The sequence below is a fragment of the Miscanthus floridulus genome, chromosome 16 (genome assembly GCF_019320115.1).
Source record: "Miscanthus floridulus cultivar M001 chromosome 16, ASM1932011v1, whole genome shotgun sequence".
Classification (NCBI taxonomy): domain Eukaryota; kingdom Viridiplantae; phylum Streptophyta; class Magnoliopsida; order Poales; family Poaceae; genus Miscanthus; species Miscanthus floridulus.
Genome location: NC_089595.1, coordinates 13327231 through 13349630, shown reverse-complemented (window position 1 = coordinate 13349630; position 22400 = coordinate 13327231). Strand labels below are relative to the sequence as shown.

At 43.5% G+C, this 22400-nt stretch overlaps 1 protein-coding gene, 1 long non-coding RNA gene and 1 pseudogene across 2 annotated transcripts; 1 reads left to right on the top strand and 2 right to left on the bottom strand.

Annotated features, from left to right (window-relative positions):
- Nucleotides 1-931: 931 nt before the first annotated feature.
- LOC136514252 (alpha-terpineol synthase, chloroplastic-like) lies at nucleotides 932-8408 on the bottom strand (annotated as a pseudogene).
- Nucleotides 8409-14936: 6528 nt separating this feature from the next.
- LOC136513752 (subtilisin-chymotrypsin inhibitor-2B-like) lies at nucleotides 14937-15771 on the bottom strand. The gene is made up of 2 exons (XM_066507718.1): nucleotides 15615-15771; nucleotides 14937-15468 (listed from the first exon to the last, which is right to left on the bottom strand). Exon 2 carries the CDS (start codon nucleotides 15443-15445, stop codon nucleotides 15221-15223), a length of 225 nt encoding a protein of 74 aa, XP_066363815.1. The 5' UTR covers nucleotides 15446-15468; nucleotides 15615-15771; the 3' UTR covers nucleotides 14937-15220.
- A 5126-nt stretch (nucleotides 15772-20897) lies between these two features.
- On the top strand, nucleotides 20898-21764 carry LOC136509978 (uncharacterized). The gene is made up of 2 exons (XR_010772577.1): nucleotides 20898-21139; nucleotides 21432-21764. It is a non-coding gene; the product is annotated as an uncharacterized lncRNA (long non-coding RNA).
- Nucleotides 21765-22400: the final 636 nt, after the last annotated feature.

The following is a 22400-nucleotide window of genomic DNA, read 5'->3' as shown; positions in this document are numbered from 1 at the left end:
AGTTCGGATCATAGAGTTATGTTCTTAACAAGGTATAGAAAGAAAAAAAAAAGACCACAGTGCCACGCGAGCTACAGTGACCATCAGCCCGATACAGTACCCGAGTTGGAGTTCATGCCATGGCGTGGTTTTCTTTCTCTCCGTATTTTTTTTTCTGCCGAACCCTACCCTTGGACAACCCTACAGCCATAGCACCCCTATACACGCAAAGGAGGAAAAGAAAGAAGAGAGAATAAGGAAGAAGAGAGGGACTAGGGCTACCATCGCCGACATGGCCATTCTTCTCCAAGAAAATCCATCGAACTGATGACCCCATCGTAGCAACGAGGATCGCCATGTGGTGAAAAGAAAAAAAGGGAGTAGATCACTGTTGTTGCCCTAGGTGAAATGCCAAATCTTAATCCACATCGCTTAATCAGTTTTTTGGATGAAATCATCGAATTAGAAGGGGTTTATTAGTTGGAGGAACTCTCGAAATTCCCAAGTAACCCAAGGATATGATTGGGTATATAGTGACCCCACACTATATGTATGTAACTACTCTCACCTATATGTGATCCTAGTAACCCAAGGGATGAGATGAGCATTGAGTGTGTGATCCTACTACCTATCTTGGACAGTACATAGAAAGAGTATGTGAGTATACGTAGACTATTTGGACATACACCTATATTTATGAATTATGCACCAGTATGTAAGTATAACAACATACTAAATAATAGGACATGCTTTAAACTTTTCTTGTATATTTCACTTTGAAGTTTATGACAATGTGTAAATAGAGAAATAAGAAAAATGGTAAATGAGTATGCTGTCATATATACACATAGTGGTACATTGACGATGCGAGTAGCAACAAGTTTGTGTAGAAAAAACCGTCATACTATACTGTACCATAACAGTTTATTTGCTGGTTGCCAATGGCAAAATACTAAACTGGAATGAGAAATGGTTCCGTCAATAACGAATGGATAGTATCCTTCAGGTTGCAGCAATTTGTGAAATTATCCTCTTGATTGTACATGAACTCCATTGTCCTTGTCAAGTTGAATATCCGCTCCAATAGTGGCTTTGGATAGGAATTATCCGGATTCAGCCACTCGCTGTTAAAATCTTTCCATGATTCCTCTTTTAGTTTGTGTATCTGCTCACGTGCAACTTCAATTGAAACATTGTGCTCCTTCATATAGCTATCGATTGTCGAAGCAACATGAGGGATCAGTTGCTCTCGCTGCATGAAGTGAAATATTGAAAGATATTGGTAAGAAATAAGGTAGAACTCATGCAAAGAAATATCCATATCAGGTTGTCAAGAAAAGTCCCTCAGCATTGCTAGATGGGAACACAACTATGTACTGTACTGATGTGAGTAATACCAAGGTCAAAGTGCAAACTAAAAATGCCAGTTATCAGTCTGCTCTCAGACTTCAAAGTTATCATTTAAGCTAAAGATTGAGAGATATTACCTCATATGACTGGAGGTCATCTCCTAGTCTGAGAATTACGGAAAGTGCCTGGACCATTTTATTAGGAACACTAGAAACCCAATCCAAGCAATCCTCTGTTGCTACATCATCATGCATCCCAATGAATGAAGAACATGACAAAAGGGAACATGCGCTAGTTCTTGATGAAACCTTAAGATGCTCCTCAACAGACTCTGGAATGTATCCTTCTTCAAGCATTTTGACCTCCATCTGGTAGACTCTAACAAGGTCTTTTGTCTGTAAATTTATGAGAGTAAATATATTGCCAATTTTCAAATATTTAAAAGCTAGTTTGAGTGTGTGTTTACAAAACATGTTTGCACTGATAGCAACATCAAGTTATTATGCAAGGCTAGTAGCTAACTACATATAACGTACGCTTTTGCAGATAATTATTCAGAGTGAGACCTGAAAATGAATTATGTACATGAGGAAGGAAAAAGTCATGACTAAGTATCTTAGGTATGGGATACGATAACTCTCATCCTGGTGAAGCATATTTGCAATGGTTTCATAGCTATCCAATATTTTCCCCAAAGCGAACTTCATGCACTCTGGGAGATCATTTGCACCCTTTGTATCCCACCTGCACATGAAAATTCAGGAAAACAAATGAATTCTCTATATTATCATAATGATAGATATATATGCTTAAACTTTTTAGTGCAATGTGATTATCTAATTATTCCTTTATATGTTATTGGTTTGCCCCAAAGCTAGCTGGAACATTTGATGCTGACCACATGTTGGAGCTAACAAAGATTGACCAAAAAGACATAACTTATGACCATCGCAATATATTTATCTCAAGGAAACAATAAACTCTCTAGTTTTCTATCTTCATATATATAGAACTTTGATAATCCTATTTGTTTTACTGAACATATATATAACTTATTCGCTAGATAAAAGTAGCACATATTTTCCTGTGTTGTTATTCTTTGCAAGTTCCAATGTAAAGATATATGTAACTTCATTCTGTGAACCTAACATAAGATATTCGTACGTAAGAAAGCAATACGAACCTTTCAATGCACTTGGTAAATAATATACATTCTTTTGGAGTTGCATAAGAATCATAAATATAGTCCAAGATAGTTACAATGGCAAAAATCATTGTCAATATTATTCTCCCTCGTGAATAACATGATTCATAGTATACTCCTAAGGCCCACAAATAGCACTCCACAAGTCTATCTCGAACAAATGGAAGCCTCGATTCAACTTGTACACCCTTCCACTGTCACACCCGATTTTAAGGATAAAATAGGATGCAAAATCTTATGTGCGCCCAGAGATCAGTCATACAAATAAGCCGACAAATTATGAATACTATCGTCACAAGTGTTTATTACATCACGAACAGAGTTTTCACATAAATGTAGCGGAAGTAAAAAAAAAAGATCTCTCGTGGAAGCTCCATATCACAGGGACATCAACTGGTTGACCACAAGTCTAGTAATCATCAGGGAAATCATCATTACCATAGCCATCTGTTACCCATCCAGGATTTTTATCCAAATAACAAAAATAAACAAGCGTAAGTACATGTCGTACTCAACAAATGTAACATGGGGTTCATGAGGCTCAAAAGGCTTGACACAGGTTTAACAGCATTCAGCTTTTAGTTATCACAATTTTAGCTTAAGAGTAGCAACAAGTTGTTTCAATTCTCAATGCAAAAACACATGATCAATGTAAACATGAATAATGAATAGCATAAACAGATAATTCTTAGTGTTTATCTATTCCGTAAGGTTTCCAAGGCCGCTCGTAACTGTGAGCATGGCTGATATACCAGTTTTACACTCTGCAGAGGTTGTACACTTTCACTGTGAGTCGTGATACCCATATGTCCAGGTTAATTACTCCCAAAATACTTCCACGGTGAGCAGGTAAGGGCCACTATGAAGCCTTTCAAAAGTTCGTCTAATAAGTTAGGGCCATTAGATTCACTCGGCAAACAGATGTAGAGCCCCCCTTCCTGATAACACATTGACGCGCATCCTATACACATGGGGACAGAGGCCGCACTATACCCGATTCGTCAAGCCATTCTTACACCAATAAAGGTAACCACTAACAAGCTAGAAAAGGTCCTCACACTGAGCTAAAGCCAGAGCCATGTAGCCCACACAGCTGTACTGTAAGTCCCGGATGATCACTTACAGATAAGTCCTTAGGGAAAGGAATTTGAAGCATTTAGAAAGTAGCTAAATACTTCAGCCCCCTGTTTTCCAAGTTGCTAAAAAGTCATACTTTAATGTTTATTGCACATACCATTAGTCAAGTCACAAGATCATGGTTTAATCGAGCACTAGCAAAGCTACCCAATGCATATCCCATAGGTGACAAGGTATAAGTTCAATTCTAGGGAATCCATATCAAGACGACACATGCAACATGAATTTAATGTATTAAAGTAAATAGGAAACAAGGATGATCCCATGCTATACTTGCCTTGAGCAAAGTACTCCTGCTGATCCTGCTCATCAAAGTAGTACCCTTGATCTCCCACGAATTGCTCACCGTCTATACCCGATAATCACAGCAACATACAAGCATCTAGAAGCAATCATGCATAGCAAACAAAAGCTATAGATTAGAACAGTACACCAACAGCATAAAATCAAGATGAAAATTTTGAAAAACGAATCTATGCCTCACTACGAACACACAGACGCGAAGATCACAAAAATCAGAGCTAAAACAAAGAAGTTACGAGTTAAACAAGTTTTCCTTTAGTAAAATAATAGATTAAATCTAACCTCAAAATTTAAAAGTTGAAAACATGCTTAATAGTAATATGAACATGTAGATTACTTAATTACGAACCTAACGCAACTTGAACGGATCAAATCGGAGTTAAAACAAAGATTTTATGGCTAAAACAAGAATGGTGGTAAAACTGTAAATAAGTGAAAACGTATTTTAGATCTAACCGAACCAAAGTATGCTTTCAAAAGAAGAAAACGAAATCTGGAAAGACGCTATGGACCGCGGGTTAAGACTCAAATAATTATAAGGGGGTTTTTGCAAATCTCGTAGCGAAGGGGTATCCTTCGATATGAGCCGTCGGATTAGATTTGGACGGCCGGGATAGAAGCGGGCAGGGAGGAAACGACGGCGGCCGGCCGGAACATGACGGGCGCAGCGGCGCCATGGCCGGAACGGCTAAGAGCTCACCGGAGAAGACAGTTAAGAGCCTACGGTGCACGGTTTTTTGAACGGAGAGGTCCAGGAGAGAGAGGAGAGGGTGGGGAACTCACCGAAACCGAAAGAACGAGCGGGAAGCCAACGAAGGCGCCATGGGCTAGGCGGCGGCTCGGCGAAGGTGGCTGCAATCGCAGGAGCTTGGGATGGAGGCGGCGGGCACATGCATTCGGTATTTAAGGCCCTGGAGCCTTGGGATACACGACAAGCGGAGGGAGACGGGGGCGGCACGGACTCGGACAGCGGCGGTGTCCAGCTTGGTTACGCGCGAGGAAGAAGACGCCCTGACGAGCGGGCTCGGACTGTCAGCGAGAGGAAGGAAAGGAGGGGCACGCTGCGGGCCTTGCTGGCTGCGAAGCCGGGCCGGCGCTCCCTGGCCACGGGAGTGTAGGCCCATGCGGGGAGAAGGACGGCCCGCGGGAAGGTAAGCCGAACTGGGCCAGCGCGGAAGGAGCGGGGCGCGAGTGGGCTGGCGGGAGAAAACGGCCACGGGCGCAGACCAACCAGGCCGAAAACAGGGAAAGGGAGAAAGGAGGGAGGGAAATTCATTTTTCCTTTTCTAATTTTTCCAAAGTAATTTCAAAATCAATTTTGAATGCAAATTCGATTCAATTTGGAATCCGATTTCAAATCACACAATACAAAATAATATGCAGCGGCATGAATGCACACACATGATTGTGAACCTATATTTGATTTTATTTTTAACAAAATTATTATTTTCCTAAATTCAAATGCCCACAAAAATGCATAATAAATTAAATTCTCCTACGTTAAAATATTGCAACTTTTACGGTGTTACATCCACCACCTTTAAATACATTAGAGGCAATAATATTGTCAATCATGGAACTAGTTTGTAATTTGGGAAATAATTATTTAATATTTTCTAATGAAAATAATTGCTTCACCTTGTAATGATACACAACTCATGTTGATGATGGAGCTGCATAATATTTGAGTCCAACTTTGCAAGTTTCAACACCTTCTCAGGCATCATGGTGTATTTCTCATATGCTGAGATGTAATACTTCAACTCATAAATTCTAACGCTTCTAGGGAGGGGGATCTCAAGTGCAGATTTTATTTAACCTGCTAATGAATCCTCCATGTAGGGCATCATTGTTTCTAAGTGCTTTTGGCTGAATAGTATGGCCTGGTCAAGTATTATCTCTCCATGGGTCCTCAGATGCGCAGCATTGTAAAGGTTTAGTAGGCTTTTTAGGACTGTCTGCAATAAAACCTCCCTCTTCATCTTTGAACCTCACAAACACATCTGGAATATGACATAGAATTTGTCAAAATATCAGCTGCTTTTTAGAACTAGAAGAAAGTATAGCATGCTTTCAAAAAACAATTTTCATATTTGAGCTATAAAGATTAGACATAACGTTGCCACAGTCCATGCACTGTAGCACCACATGCCCAGCATATCTTCTTGTTATTTTATCACATTTGAGACATGCCTGTCTGCTTGATCAGTTCTGACAAATAATGCTACTCTCGCTGGTCCAGTTTATAAGGGTGTGTTTAGTTCGCGAAATAAAAATTTTTGGATGTCACATCGGATATTTCGGGGATGTCGAAAAAGGTTTCGGATACTAATAAAAAAACTAATTACATAGCTCGCCTGAAAACTGCGAGACGAATTTATTAAGCCTAATTAATCCATCATTAGCGCATGTTAGTTACTGTAGCACTTATGGCTAATCATGGGCTAATTAGTCTTAAAACATTCGTCTCGTGATTTTCAACCAAACTGTGCAATTAGTTTTTTTTCGTCTATATTTAATACTCCATGCATGTGTCGCAAGATTCGATGTGATAGTTTGGGGTGAAAATTTTTGGGAACTAAACCAGACCTAAGACATAGTCTTGCATGGCACGGTATCCAAAATTAGACTTTGACCATTTATTTATTTTATATATAGTTTATGATTATAAACTTATGATTATTGATAGTAAGTACATTTTATTACACTAGATATATGTCCGTGCGTTGCACCGGGTCATAATTTTTTGAATTGAACATTACTAATCGGACATAGAGACATGAGCTCCAAGAACTTTGTATTGGATGCGGACACGTGGATCTGGTCTTCGTATCGTAACCGGGTAGGACGCGGACATGTGAGCTCCGAGTGTAGTACGATTCGTATTGGACAGGGATGTGCCCGTGCGTTGCAACGGTAAAAAATAATACCACTAAGTGTGAACGACTCGGTCACATACCTGCGCTGTGCTCGTCCTATCCATGCACCACTCGAACAATGTTTCTCCATTAAAAAATCTTAACACAAAAGATTATTTATAAACACATGCCTGGCTTGGTAAGAATTTTAACACAATATAAGACATCTCGTACATATTTTTGTGCTCCCGTTTAACATTAGGAGAATCATCTAGTTTTATAAAAAGATCATATAGGCATAGACGTCCTCCTCTTCCGGCCGTACGCTAGAGGACTCCTCACGAAGGGCAATATAATCATTCAAGGTCCATCTGTACGCTCGCACTGAAGGCTAGTTGGTGGCAATGGCAACGCACGGCGGCCAGTAGGATAGCAGGGTACAAGGCAAGGAGGCCTGGCAGTGGCACAGGTGCAGGATTTCGTCGGACTTCTGGCGCGGTTCGACTTGGGACTTCTGACGCAGGACATGGCTGGTAGACCGGGTGATATACGGATATAGACGTGATTTGGTATCACTGGGTAGATGATTACTTTAGAGTCTTTTTAGGTGTAAAGAAATACAATAGCATCAAGGTTGTATTACGATAGTTAAAAATTATTGGCCGAACTATTGGTCAAAGATTATAAAGGTTGACCCTTGATATAAGGAAATGTCTTACAAACTAGACCGGTGGGAGTATTATTAACATAGACGGATAGACCATGAAACATAAATCACCTTGTATCTAATTAATATGCTAACAATGCACAAATTGTTCATTAATTGCTACCTGATGAGACCTTGTATCGATGTTTTCGCAGTAGAAAAAACCATAGAGCTACTGTCCCAAGATCATAGCCACTGACATCAGCATTCTCAATCTGTGCAAGTGCAGCACTGATCTCTTCTTCGAACAGGTGATCCAAGCATAGATGCTCCAATGCATCGATGAGGTGCAGCCTCTCTTGCAGGCTACTACTATCACTTCTCTTCTCTTGATGAGATGCATCAAGTAGTAGAAGTGGTCATCATTTCGGCCACTTCTTCCTTCAGTCTGTCGGCTTGTTTTGCCATCTGGTCATGAGTCTGATGAAAACACTACATAGTTAAACTCATCATAATAATGAAATGCAACTGAAATCTAACTACCACTTCTTCAGTTCATTAATTAGTTTCAAGAATTTGGTAACTACATGTGTATACAAAGGAATGAAGGAGAGTTATGTATCGGTGAACTAATAAACCTCCTGTTGTGATGAAGCTGCAGGGTTGGTGGAGCTGCGCCAAGGAAGAAATCTCCCCAGATGGATGGGTGGAAGATGCCGGTGTTTTGGCGCAGGCGGTAGTCACCCTCATCTTGTTGCCGTTGGTGGCATTGCTACATGATGGCGTGCTGCCGCCGCGGCTGCTGCCACCTCCATGAAATGCTTGGGCATCGCCTGAGCAGCTGTGATGCAGCAGCAGGAGCTGGAGCAATATGGCATCTCCTGCTTTTGCTGCTGCTGCACGGTTGTGGTTTGAAGTAGAAGGTGGCCATGACAGTACGTTTGTGTTTTGGGAAATGTAAGGCTCACTTGTGTCTTGTGCTCCGTACGGCAATGGTTTACATATAGGCTAGCAGCAGTGGCATCGTACAAGAGACTAGTCAGCGAATCATTTTCGTTTCACAATCAATAAACTTTGTATGTACTCTCTCCGTCCCCAAAAGAATATAATTCTACAACAGTATCATGTTTTAGTATATCAAGTTTGACCAATTATAAATAAAAAATATAAATATTTATAATATCAAAAAATATCATTAGATTAATTATAAAATGTATTTTTATAATAAATTAATTTTGAATTATAAATGTGAATACTATTTACTATAAACTTGATCAAACATAAAACATTTTAACTGAAACGCATACCATAGTTACATCCTTTGTGGGACAGAGGTAGTATGTTACTTTCTCTAGATAGTAATCATTTTTAGTCCGGAAAACATTTGCAGGTATGTATTCAAGAATAATTGATTCCTCGCTCCGATCCAAACCCCAATGCATGTGGCGAATAGTTTTTTTTTTTGAGTAAATTGCACTACAGGTACCTAAACTATTTGGTGTTTCACAGATGGGTACTCCAACTAAAAAACGTAACTTCTGGGTACTGGAACTATACTTTTTGGTATCCAACGGTCCAAACCTGGTCACGCAGGTGCTAGCATCCGACGTGGGCACGCCACCATGGACAATGGATGCTGGCCCCTTGGCATTTTCGTGATAACCCCCTCCCCCAATCCAGGCGTGACGCCACCTTCTTCTGCTTCTGCGGTCTCAGCGGCGCGGCGGTGGCCGGCCAGGAGTCCAGGCCCATGAGGCGCGCGATGACGCCCGGGGCGGCCCCATCGGCCGGGTGCTGCGCCGTAGGCCGCAGCGGCGGCGTCGGGGAAGCAGGAGGCGGGCACAGGAGCCTGCGTGGGGAGGAGCAGAGGGAGGCAGCGCGGGAAGAAAAGCCTGGGCTTGCGGGCGAGGCGGCAGTGCCCGGCGAGCAGATGTAGGTGCATGCGCAGCTCCCTGCAGCACCGCGCCCACGTCGACGGCGGCAGCGCTCGCTCGCCATGGGACAGGCGGAGCAGAGCTCCCGCTCGCACGCACCGCGCACGCCGCCGCAGGCGAGCTGCCGTGGGGAACCACGCCCTACCTGCGGCCGCGCAGCGCGCGCGCCAGGGCCCCACCGGTGGCTGCCCTCGCCGAGGTCGCGGCACCACCTCTTCCTGTCCCCTGCCTCGCCGCCTTCGTCTCCTCCTTCATCGCACCCGCCAGGTTCGTGCGCCTGCCTCTGTCTGGATCGGCGGAAACGCCACCGCCACTGCACTGCTCCCTGGCACCCACTGCTCGTTGGACGGCCCGGAGAAGGAATTGTTGCGGGCTGCGTCCGTCGGTGACCCGCGCGGCACCCACTTCTCATTCCAGAAGGTCGTGCGCATCGCTAGCATTTGTCGGGGAAACTGCCGCGAGATACCAATGTCTAGGGAGACTGGCTTCGCTCTCTCGCCCAGGGCGCTAGCCATGGCGGTGCGCCCCGATGAGGCCACGGGCAGGATCCCGCTGTTCCTATTTGCGACTGTGGGGACCACCCCGACTGCGGCGGTCGACCCTCTCCGCGGGCTGTGCACCGCCGTGGCGTGGCGCGGCGTGTGGGTGCACGTGGACGCGGCCTACCAAGCGTCGCGAGCGTGTGCCCGGAGCTCCGCCATGTCGTCGTGGGCGCCGAGGCCGTGGACTCGTTCAGCACCAACCCACACAGGTGGCTCCTCGCCAACATGGACTGCTGCGCGCTCTAGGTGCGGAGTCCGGCGGCGCTGACGGCCACGCTCGGCACCGACCACGACGTGATCCTCAAGGACCCGGCGGCTTCCTCTCTCTGCTCAAGCGCCGAGGGAGATTGGGGAAAGAGACGACGGGAAGTGAGAGAGTGAGTGAGAAGAGTCAGGATTGGGGGAGGGGGTTATCACAAAAATGCCAAGGGGCCAGCATCTACTGTCCATGGTGGCGTGTCCACGTCGGATGCTGGTGCCTGCGTGGCCAGGTTTGTACCGTTGGATATCAAAAAGTATAGTTCCAGTACCCAGAAGTTACGTTTTTTAGTTGGAGTACCCATCTGTGAAACATCCAATAGTTTAGGTACCTACGGTGCAATTTACTCTTTTTTTTTATCATTGTGCCGAATAGTATATACTATTGCACAGTGCATGCAGGCGTGTTTGTTTGAGATGGGCCCACTTTTCAATCACTAAGAGAGATACTGAACTACTGAAGATTAATTTAAGCTTAATATATACGTGTGACTATTACAGCCACACATTCGCAGGAGTTGCATTATGCATCGATGGTGACAGGTGAACAAACTAGCTACAACAGTGCACACGTACAGTGAGTTGCTACAAATTTCTTTTGAGAGCAATGTAGTATACACAGATGAACAAAACTTCAGATGAAGCTTTAATGAACATGCATGATACTACAGCCCCTTTGGCACGACTCATCCAAAACGACTTCACCGGTGAAGCCAAAGCCGGTGAAGCCAGAAAAACTGGCTTTTCTCGGCTTCTAGTTCATTTTAACCCCGGCTTACAAAACGGCTTCACGCTACAATGTCTCGATTTACGCAAAATAGATGAAGCCGAAGCCGGCATAAGCCGTGCCAAAGAGGCCCTACGTATGATCCAGATCTTGATCACTGCTCATGAACATGGCCTACTACCAAGCAGTCCTGGATTATATACTCTTGAGTTATATTCTTTTTCCTTCTCTTTCTTAATTTATTTTGAGGTAACCAATTAGAAGAAAATGAGACTATGTTACAGCAACAGGAAAACACAGCCATAAAATTAATTTGAATAGCAGAGTGACATGCATTATTCATTCATCTTCTTTAGTGTTTTCATACTACTCCAAATCTTCGTTGCCGAGGACGTCACTGCCGGAATTGTTTAAGTCAAAATTGGGGCTACAACCTGTCTTTGAAGTAGCTTGTGATGTCAGGGAAATCCTCATTTGAGGGGATGTCGAAGTCGATAAGCTCACAACACTGCTTTGCAAACTGACATTGAAGGAACAGGTGCTACAGAGTTTCCTCTCGGTATCCTGATTACACAGGACACAGTTGTAAGATGGTAAACCCATGTTTTTCATTTAAGGATATTCCTCGTGCTTAGCCTATCCTTGATGAACAACAACAACAAAAAAAAAACTTATGCTTTGGCTGACAAAATCAATACCATAGCCACCGGTAAGACTCATGTATCCGTGAGTGACCTATATCAGGGGCTTTGTAAGCGCTTGATTGTACAAAATTGGAGCCCCAGATGTACTTCGAGGTATCACTATCATTATTCAGCTGCAATTCTTCCCACCTTATGTAAGATGATTTGTAGCTGTGTGAAAGCTATTTTAGAGACTGGCATATGGAGAATCTACCTGAAATCATCTTGGTTACTGGCTTTTTCATCAGAGATATGCTTATTTTTTTGCAAAGGAGAACAGTTATGGTGAGCTGATTCTCATAACTTGGTTACACCAGCTGTAACACCCAAAATATTTCGTTCTTTGAAAATAGGTGAAATTGATTTAATTATGTATTCTTGTGAGCATTCAAACTTAGGGAAGTAATATTTTTAATTAAATTAAAATCCATCATAAGGCTAGATACATGTTGATGCATACATGCTTCTGCATTCTTATTTTTTTATTGACTGGTTTCGACCAAAACTCAAAAGGATTTAAAATTTCTATTTGAAAATGCTCTTGAAAACTCAGGATTAAAAAGAAAAAGAAATTTCCTTTTCCCTCATCCCTCTCTCGGCCATCGGCCCGCTCGGTCTGCCTCGCTCCCTCCCTACGCAGCCCGTTTTCTCAGTGCCGGCCTGCTCCCTTTCTCCCTCTTGGGCCAGCCCAACCGCGCATCAAGCCCGCGCAGGCGTGCGCCTCACCTCTCTCTCGCTTTGGCTCACTGGCAGCCCGGTCCCGCGCCCTATGCCACTACCACTCCAGGCCCGCATGTCAGCAGTGTCCCCTACCTCGCGCTCATCTTCGATGCGGACTCTGCCGTGCCGACCCCGATTTTGTCGGGATTGTGCGTGTACCGCACGCCTTGGCCCCTATATAAGCTAGCCCTTCTGTCCCCGCCTCCACCCCAAACCCTAGCTCGTGCCGCCCTCTGCCTCGAACTGCAGCGTCGCAGCAACCCTCACCCGCCGCCGCCGAGCTCGGATTCATCGTTTCGTAGCCGTTTTCGTCCCTCTTCCAAGCTTCGTGTCGGGTTCTCGAAGTCGCCTAATTTCCTACCTTTCTTTTTCTCAATCTTGGACGCTCGCTAACCGTCGCCGTCGTTTGCAGAGCACCGCCACCCACGGTTTCGAGACCCACACCGACTTCACTCCACCTCCGCCATCGAAACCACTCGTGGTGAGTTCACCGTTATCCCCTATTTCTTCCCGTGCCGATCCCGAGCCAAACTGTGGCCTCTAGGGCAATTTCCATGTTCGCCGGTGAAAGGTTCTAATGGCTAGAGGGGGTGAATAGCCTATTAGAAATTTCTACAACAACACTTAGCAAACCGGCTAGACAAATATGAGGCGAAGTGAGTGTTGCGCTAGCCTACTAAAAATGCAAGCCACCTACCACAATTCGAGTTTATATAGTCTCTATCCACACAATGGCTATGTCACTACACTAAGTTAGTGTGCTCTCAAAGGCTAACTAAAGAGCCACACTAACTAAACTAATAAGCTCTCACGACTAGCTACACTAAAAAGCTTGACAACTAGTTTGCGGTAGTGAAAAGAGAGAGTGAGCAAGACGATTATACCGCCGAGTCGAGGAATGAACCAATCAATCATAAGAGTGAATACCAATGAAGACCAATCACCTCGGAATCAAATAATGACACAATGATTTTTTACCGAGGTTCACTTGCTTGCCAGCAAGCTAGTCCTCGTTGTGGCGATTCACTCAGTTGGAGGTTCACGTACTAATTGGCATCACACGCCAAACCCTCAATAGGGTGCCGCACAACTAACACAAGATGAGGATCACACAAGCCACGAGTAATTTACTAGAGTACCTTTTAGATCTCCGCCGGGGAAAGGTCAAGAACCCCTCATAATCACCATGATCGGAGCCAAAGAAAATCACCAACCTTCGCTCGACGATCCTCGCTGCTCCAAGCCATCTAGGTGGCGGCAACCACCAAGAGTAACAAAGCGAATCCCACAGCAAAATACGAACACAAAGTGCCTCTAGATACAAACACTCAAGCAATGCACTTGGATTCACTCAAGCAAAATAGGAACACTAAGTGTAGAAAGCATGGAGAGCTACTGTCAAAATGTGGGTGACATGACTCATATATATAACTCCACAAACACCAGCAAAAGTTCGAAAAAGATTTATATACAAAAACAAAAGGATAATAGATAACGAGAGTATATACTAGCGACAGTAGTCCATGTCACTTAATCTTTTATTTAGTTTGGTTGTTCAATATCGACTAATTATAATAAATAGAGAAAAATAAACATAAAAATGAGTCGACAGAATCAAGATAGAGCATGATTTTTATAGTATCATTTGAACTCTAGAGGGAAATCTCCCGCTGCTTTTAATGAAAGAAATTCAAAACAAACAACTGATCCCTCTTTCATATAGGTCTTTCTACTAGACGTTCGGGTGTTCCAAGGACGTCTGTCACCCGAGTGTCAAGTCTCCCTAAAACACGCGATTCCAACGAACAACAATAATTGAGTGTCGGATCCCATCCAAACACTCGATTTCTATAACGATCCAGATCTAAAGATTGCAAATAAAATATATCAAGTAAATGCAAAAATTAAATTATAAAATAACAAAAAAATACCAGATAATTACTATGAAGTGCAAATTGGAAGAAATTAAAAAAAGCAAATAAAACATACAAACAACAAATAAAAAATACAGAAAAATAACCAGATTATTTCTATAGAAGCCGAATTGAAAGATTTCAAAGGAGAACCAAATCAAACATACAGAAAACAGAAAGAAAGGCAAAAAAAATGATCAGATAACTGTTCGGGTAATTCTAACCATTCTCATTTACGAATAATCAATTTACACCAATTGAACATAGAACTTACACCTAAATAGAAGTAGTAAAATATGATTCATTAAGACGTAATCTGCTCATACTATAGAAATAAAACTGCATGCATACACACGAACATGGTAGGGGCTAACGACTGCTATATTTGTATGCAACGCGGGGGCGGAGTGGCCGGGACCAGTAGTCACATGCTGTGCTGTGCTGCCCTGTCCTATTCGGCTAGTAATAAAGTCGGCTAAAACTAATTTATGGAGAGAAAAATACTGTAAATTTTAGCTGATGAGTCCGCTGATGAGTTCGAGCGAACATGCTATGAAACGTAGCTGCATGCCTTGGTACCCGTGAAAGGCTCATACTGCTGTTGTACGTTCACTGCTAGGCCAGAGATGAAAAACAAGAAAGAAACAGATGCGGCAGATTAAATGACAGAGGGATCGGACGGCTCAAAAAATCGAGTGTTGGACGCCCAGAAATCACTCGGACGAACGGTTGGATTTAGCGTTCATATATTCATTCGTGCAAGGATGAACGACATTCTGATACATTTATTTATGTATGCAAGAACGATGACACTATTTGATTTAGTGATAATGTATATAGTAGGAAAGAAAAACACGAATACATCCATTATGCGGCAGATGCACAGACACGCATACATATTTTATTCAAGTTCTGGAGCGAGGAGCGAAGGAAGCTGTGCATGCAGCAGCAGCAGCAGCGAGCTTATCAGCCGACATGGGGCGTCTGGGCGACGGTGTCGACGAAGATGCGGACGCGGTTGGGGCGGTAATCCATGGTCACAGGCGAGCCGGTGGGCAGCACGACGATGTCGGCATCGGGCTTGTCCTCGAGGATCACCTTCTTGGCTTCCTCCACGCTGAGCCCGACCACCTCCGGCCACGACGTCTTGGGGCCGCCGCACTCCGGTGCCGCCGTCGCCGTGGAGCTCATCGGTTGTCGGTCGCGAATTGAAACTGCAAATCAATTGATGACGATAATATAATATATATATAATGATGCTCTGGCCTGTGAAATTAAAAGGAAATTAGCAAACTACTGGTAGCCACTATATTAGTATTGCAAAAGGCCAAAAGCGTAAGGTATAGAAAGGCTAACTCACGGGCAAGTGTGGCTTGTTATTGCGCTTCTTCTGCTGCTGGTTAAGCGAGTATGCACCGGTGAGGTATTTATAGAGCTGCTGCAACCAACAGGGGTAGATGTGTACGTGTGTGTGTTCTTCATCAGGATTATTGGTCTAAAGCTAGGCTGATATAATTAAACAGAAAAGAGAAAGATAATGTTGTTGATGGTGCCAAGAAATCGTAGCTGCTCCACCGCTCAGTCACCAATAATGCATCCATTATATATATACGCACGAGGCACACGAGGTGGCCCCTGCATCCAGTAGAAAACAAGAATAGAAAAAGATAGCAACGCTACAAAAACATGCATCCATGGTTTCTCCTCCCCGGCAACCAAATAGCTAGTCAAGCAGTCAGCAGCTTCACTACGCGCAGCAGACACCGACAGAAACTTGACAATTATAGTGAATTATTAATGGTCCCTCCACGTTTTTCTCGTTATATTCTTCTCCTCTCGTCAACAACTGGCTAGTCTAGGATCAGCTCATCTTTAGCTACATATAGTTGCTCCTGCTACATATCCTTGATGCTGATACGTGCCCCATTATCTGTTGATTAGATTCTGAGACGGAAGACCACTTAATCCTCAGGTGCCGCTTCTCCAAAAATCAGTGGAACCGGATGGGCTTTGAGACTGAAAACGTCCAGGTGACCTCGCTCTGGAACATCACTCGGCCGACCGGATTCCCCACCGCTCACTCAGCAAGTTTCATTCACCTGATATGCTGGATGTTATGGAAACATAGGAACGATGTGGTCTTCAACAATATGGCGCCCTCGTGCAATCGTCTTCGGGGAGCATGCAAAGACGCCGTGAAACCTATGGAAGTTTTGCTTGCCTATTGCTGATCGGGGTGTAGCTGCCCACTGGTGTAATGTAGTTTCCTTATGAATTAAGTCCTACAAAAAACTGTCCTGCCCCTCCTCCAATGTACTCTGTCATATGGAACTGAGCAACAAGCTTTTGTTGCTCCAATGCAATCAAGTAGGTGGGGAGTGCTTCTCCCCTTCGATTATCCTCAACAAAAAAAAAACTATTACAAGATCTATCCTAGCTAGAGAGAGATTATTCAGTTAACCTGCATATGGAGAAACCAAGTAACCGACCGCGAATCTATCGACCGACCACTTAAACTGTCTTGTTAATTGACCCCAAATGCTACGGTTGTGGCACGGTGGCAGAATTTTTCTTCGATAAATGTAGTTTTTGTTAACTTTCAATATCACTGTCATGGACCTGCTCATGGGTTGTCCTCTGGGCCGTTCAACACGTGATGGAGTATGCAACTTTCAACATGAATATCATTTTTGCATTCATGAATTGCCATTATTCGACACACTTGTAGTTCAAATTTGCATTTATCGAAAAAATTCAAAGAAATTAAATAAACTAAAGAAATATAGCAAAATTTCATAAAATTATGCCAACTTTCAACATGTAGTCTCATTTTATGTAGGGAGGCTCGATAAAAAGTTTGAAGACCAAAATTGAAAAAAAATAAATAAGTTTGCCTAGTTTGCCAGCTAGACACTAGGCAAATTGGCCTCTTTGCCTAGTGTCTCATGGAAGACACTAGGCAAACTTATTTTTTATAGTGTTTGCCTAGTGTTGGGTTATCGACACTCGGCAAAGTTAATTTTCAGTTTATATTGTTTGAGTGTTTTTTTATTTTAAAAAAAAATTCATAGTTCAAAAACATTCATATTTGCCCAGTGTCAGATCTAGGACATTAGGCAAATCAGTAGAAGACCGGTACTACCGGTAGGTCAGTTTTGAGCAAAAACACTGGGTACGAACTACCGGATGTCAGCCGGTACTACCGGTCATACCGGTACTACCGGTCAAACAGCGGTAGTACCGGTAGGTCATTTTTCCACTGTTTTGTGAAGACCAGAAGTACCGGTACTTACAACTGGTACTACCGGAGACACTTCGAAGAAACCCAGCAGTGAGGTGTGCCAGGTATTTACTCTATTTTTACAAATAAATTTTGCAGTTGAAATTTTTATTTACCTAGTGTTAGATCCTGGACACTAGGCAAAGCAGGATATTCAACACTTAACTTATCCTTTCACCCGAACCCGAACCCGAACCCCAGGCCCAGAGCGCGCGAGCTCTTTCAGCGAAAAAACTTTTGTTTTGGTTTTGGAAGCTAACGCAAACATGAAACCGTACGCCTGGATAGCTGCTGCTATTCACACCAGGTGACTCAGTCACATGACCCGTTGGCCCAATCCATCCAACACAGGCGCATAGCCCCACCAGGCATCACATGTCTTCCACCCGCAACCCCATCCCACGATCCCATTGCCAAATCCCGCACCAAGCACTGCAAGCGGCGAGCGCTAACCCTAGCGTTGCGAGGAGAAATCCGTCTATGGCGGCGTCGCCGAGAGCGGACGTCGCGGCGGCTGCGGCACGAGGGCTTCGCGACAGCGGCGTCACCGAGAGCGGACGTCGCGGCGCTGCGGCATGAGGGCTTCGCGACGGCGGCAGCGGCTTCGCAATTGCCTCGTGCGGAGGCAGTGCAGGTAGGGGCGTGGGCCTTCCGCAGCGATGGTGTGAAGCACGGGGCCGCCCCCTCACTCTCGCGCCCCAGCACCCTGGTGTCCGGATCTGCAACGGTGAGCACTCAAGCCCACGGCAGCATCTCAGGTCTGCCATTCACGTACACCCAGCGCCAGGTACTAGTCCCAATCCGAGTACCCCGTCCCATCTCCATCCCCAGATGGATTTGATTTGTCTCTTGTCACCCTAGATAGCTGCATTGTAGTTCACAAACACTAGTATTACTATGAGTTACATGTGTTGTATCTGAATGTTAACTTCAATTCGTAGTAAGCAAATTCAATTGGTAGAGCAAACTTGAAGAAGCCACAAATATGCTTAACTCCAGTATGCGATGCTGGATTTTCGGATTTTTCTTTCCTTATTTGTTTAGCATTTCAGGACGTATATTATATGCTTAACTCCTGCAAATTTAGCTATTCTCATTCTATGCCATTGCCTGTCCAAAGCTCCATGGCATCTTGTTAATAAAAAAAGGAACCTGCAATTTGCATGTGTAGCACCTGATCAATTCTTTGGTCATTGTAGCTCTGGTTCAGCAGTAATACTTGTCTTTGTCAAGTCATTCCAGGTAGTGGATGCAGTATGCTTGATACAAACTACTTATGTTTCTTGACGCAAAAAGCAATAGATTGATTTTATTTGGGGCTGCTCATAGTTAGTCTGACATTATTTTTGCCTCTACATCAGGTGAACCTGGTAGTAGTTGCGATGGTTCAGATTATACATAATTACACCTATATTATTTACAGGCTGCAGGTATTATTTACAGCCTACAAATTATTGGTCTACAACACAGAAATTTAAGATAGGAACTGTAATCTGGAGACTACAACAGAGAAAAATTAAGAATACACATTCCATGCAAACTTTTGTACAAAAGAAGGAACTCTGTGTTACTTGCTTGCTGCCAGTAGTTTGGATACGTGTATATACTAATTCGATAATGGTAACTGAAGATGTGTTGCTCTTCTGCAGGATTGGCAGCAAGATATCGTGATTCAGTCCGAGCAATTACTGTGTTATGATCTGGACCATAAGGAGGACCTCGTCGCCTACCTCGTTCCCGATGCAAGCCCAAGGAAAACTGGAGGTCAGAAGATTCCATATGCTCCTTTTTTTAAAAAAAAATTGGTTCCTCTCCTATTAGTACCCGTAGTGGAATGTTTGATGTGGAAGCGTAATTCTTTTGGTTGTTTGATACATGTGATTCGTTTTTATAGCCAACAACGCCTATCTAGTTCTAAAATTGAAGTTACTTTCAAGTGCTCGTGTGAGTGGCTAACATTTGAGATGGATTAGCGCTTTGTAATGATGAGCTGTGAGCAGGCTCAGTGTGTATGTACTAGATGATTTCATTAGTATGTCCACTTGGTCACCATTTTATCTTCTTAGAGTGTTCAAGTTATTTGAGCATTGATATTATTTCTTTAACCTTGTAAACTTAATAACTTATAATGGTTGAACTTGTATTTTTTCTGGACTAGTTAATTTGAGCTAAGATAAAGCTTTTGCCATTATTTCTTATGTTACCAATCGTTTTTTGGTTAAAGTTGTAGGTGCTGATATATTTTCTACAATTTCAGTTAAAGTTAGTGAAGTTTTCCTTAGAGATGGAGCCAGAGTATTATCTTTTGGGTGGACCTGCTAGTTATTTAAAAGATGGACTTGTTTCAGCTTGTGGTCTACTGTTCTGTAGTCCAGGAACATACTCTATGATTTTCCATTGTCAACTGAACTGACTTGGTTGCTCATTCAGAACAAACACTTATTCTTAATGGTTGTATGTTGCTCATTTGACTGCAATTAATATTGTACTTATGAAAGGATTAATGCACTGTCTTGATTCACAGCTAGACACAAGGCTAACCCATTTGTCTAGTAATGTCACTAGGAAGTAGGAACCTGTGATCTGTACATAAAACTTTGCTTCATGTACTAGACAGGCATGATCACAATTTGCCAGTGCCGGTTGGTTGTTCTATACTACAACATCATTGATCTATTAATTGATGATAGTTTATCGAACTAGAAGAACTAGAACTGGCTTCTCTGTTTTTTACTTATGATATCTGACCAATTAGCATATTGGCTTCTCTTTTTTTCATGTCAGCACATATTGGCTTCTCTTTTTTTTTAATATAATGTGCCATTATATTAAAGTAAGATACCAATTTGCCTGTGCTTTCTGTTCACCGAGCAGTTAGTTTGGGTGGTTAGACCAAGGCTCTTTGTAAGCTTATTATGTCTTGTGCATATCTCCTATCTACGGCCATGGAAGAACAAAGCATCAGAGTTTTAGCTAGAATGGACATGCCTTGTGCAAATTAGCTAGAATGGACATGCCTGGTGTGTTAGCTGTTACTCTGCATTGTTTGAACGAGTTGTTTCGGACTCCTAAAACTGTGTGTTAGCTAGAATGGACTTGCATTCGTGGACATATCCATATAGCTGTTTTCAGTATATGCTTATTATGAAGACTAATTTGGCCATATATCTTCTAGTTTCTTTCTTGCTTTTTTCTCATATAGCTGTTTTCTCTGCATTTATGCAGGTCACAGCTCTGTATAGAACGAACTGATTTCTCAGGAAGACGGGAGCTATCAGCGAGGCAGATTTCTCTGTATAGATCTTGTCTGTTCCTATTCGCATTTGTTAATGTCAACGAACTCCAGGTAATTTCTGTTTTATTCGTTGCTTATTGATTTTTACATACCTTTGCCTTACTTTAACATTGGGGGTCAAATGTTGTAGGCCCAACTGCTAGAAGAAAGGAGGCTTCGCGAGGAGATGGAAGCGAGGGCGGTGGAAGAGCGGGAGGCCCAACGACACAGGATAGAGGAGCTGGTGGGGTTCGTGTCCACTCTTGGCGCCGCTATGGGGCGGACCATGCCAGCTAGCCTAGTCTTGCCACTTCCTCAAGCAGCTACTCCTGTGAGTGCCAATATATTACTTATTATGTTCCAACCTGACATAGGGCACACTAGAAAAAATATGTAATCTCAAACATACAATATGGTGTTGGTGGTGACGGCGGTTGTTGTTGTGGTGTGGTGGTGGCAGTTGTGGTGTTCGGGTGGTGGTGGTGTTGGTGGCGGTGTATTGATATGTATGTTCTTGACGGTCATCGTGCCGTTTGTTTTCTTGCAGGGTTTGGAAACCTCTCCGTGCAGGGGAGGTTCTGCCGAAATTTTTTTATTGACGGTATCCTTTTCATTTTTTTCAGCATCAATCGGGCGTGGCATCGAATCAAATTGGAGGGTCGCCGGCTTCACAGATTGGAGCGTCGCCGGCACCACAGCTTGAGCCGAATCAAGTGGAAGGGTCGTTGGCTTCACAGATTGGAGCGTCGCCGGCACCACAGCTTGAGCCGAATCAAGTGGAAGGGTCGCCTGGAGCATCAAACCACGGGCCTCTTCACCCTTGACAATCGTCGTGATCAGCTTGTTGTGAACTTTGTTAAGAAATTTGGTTGTGCACTTATGAACTTGTGAACTTGTGGCACATTTGGACTTTTGGTATGAACATGTGATATATGTGAACATGTGGTTCTTATTTATGATTCATGTGATATATTTGTGGTGTTTGAATATGATTTATATTTGTGTCGCAAATGGAATAATAAAAAAAAATTCAGCTTCTGGTTACTTTGCCTAGTGTCAGGGGTCTGACACTAGGCAAAGGGGCCACACGTGGCACACCTGGGAACAGGCTTTGCCTAGTGTCAGAAAACTGACACTAGGCAAAGCTTGGCATATTTGCCTAGTGTAGGCGGCCTGACACTAGGCAAAGCTTGACATATTTGTCTAGTGTCGGACGTCTGGCACTAGGCAAACCTTGCATACTTTGCCGAGTGTCAGACCTCCGACACTAGGCAAAACGTCCGTTACGATTTCCACCGTCAGTGGAATACTTTTGCCGAGTGGTGTCCTTGACACTAGGCAAACACTTTGCCGAGTGTCCGAGGTTTGACACTCGGCAAAGTGCTCTTTGCCTAGTCCGCCTCTGCCGACCCTTGTTTGCCTAGTGTGACACTAGGCAAACTGTTTGCCTAGTGTTTCTGGGCCTTTGCCTAGTGCCTGCGGCACTAGGCAAATCGCGCAATTCCAGTAGTGTCTATATACTCCATGTGTATGCATTTCCTTGTATTTAGAAGCTTCTAGACCACTAGTATAGAAACAAGCCGTACTCCTGG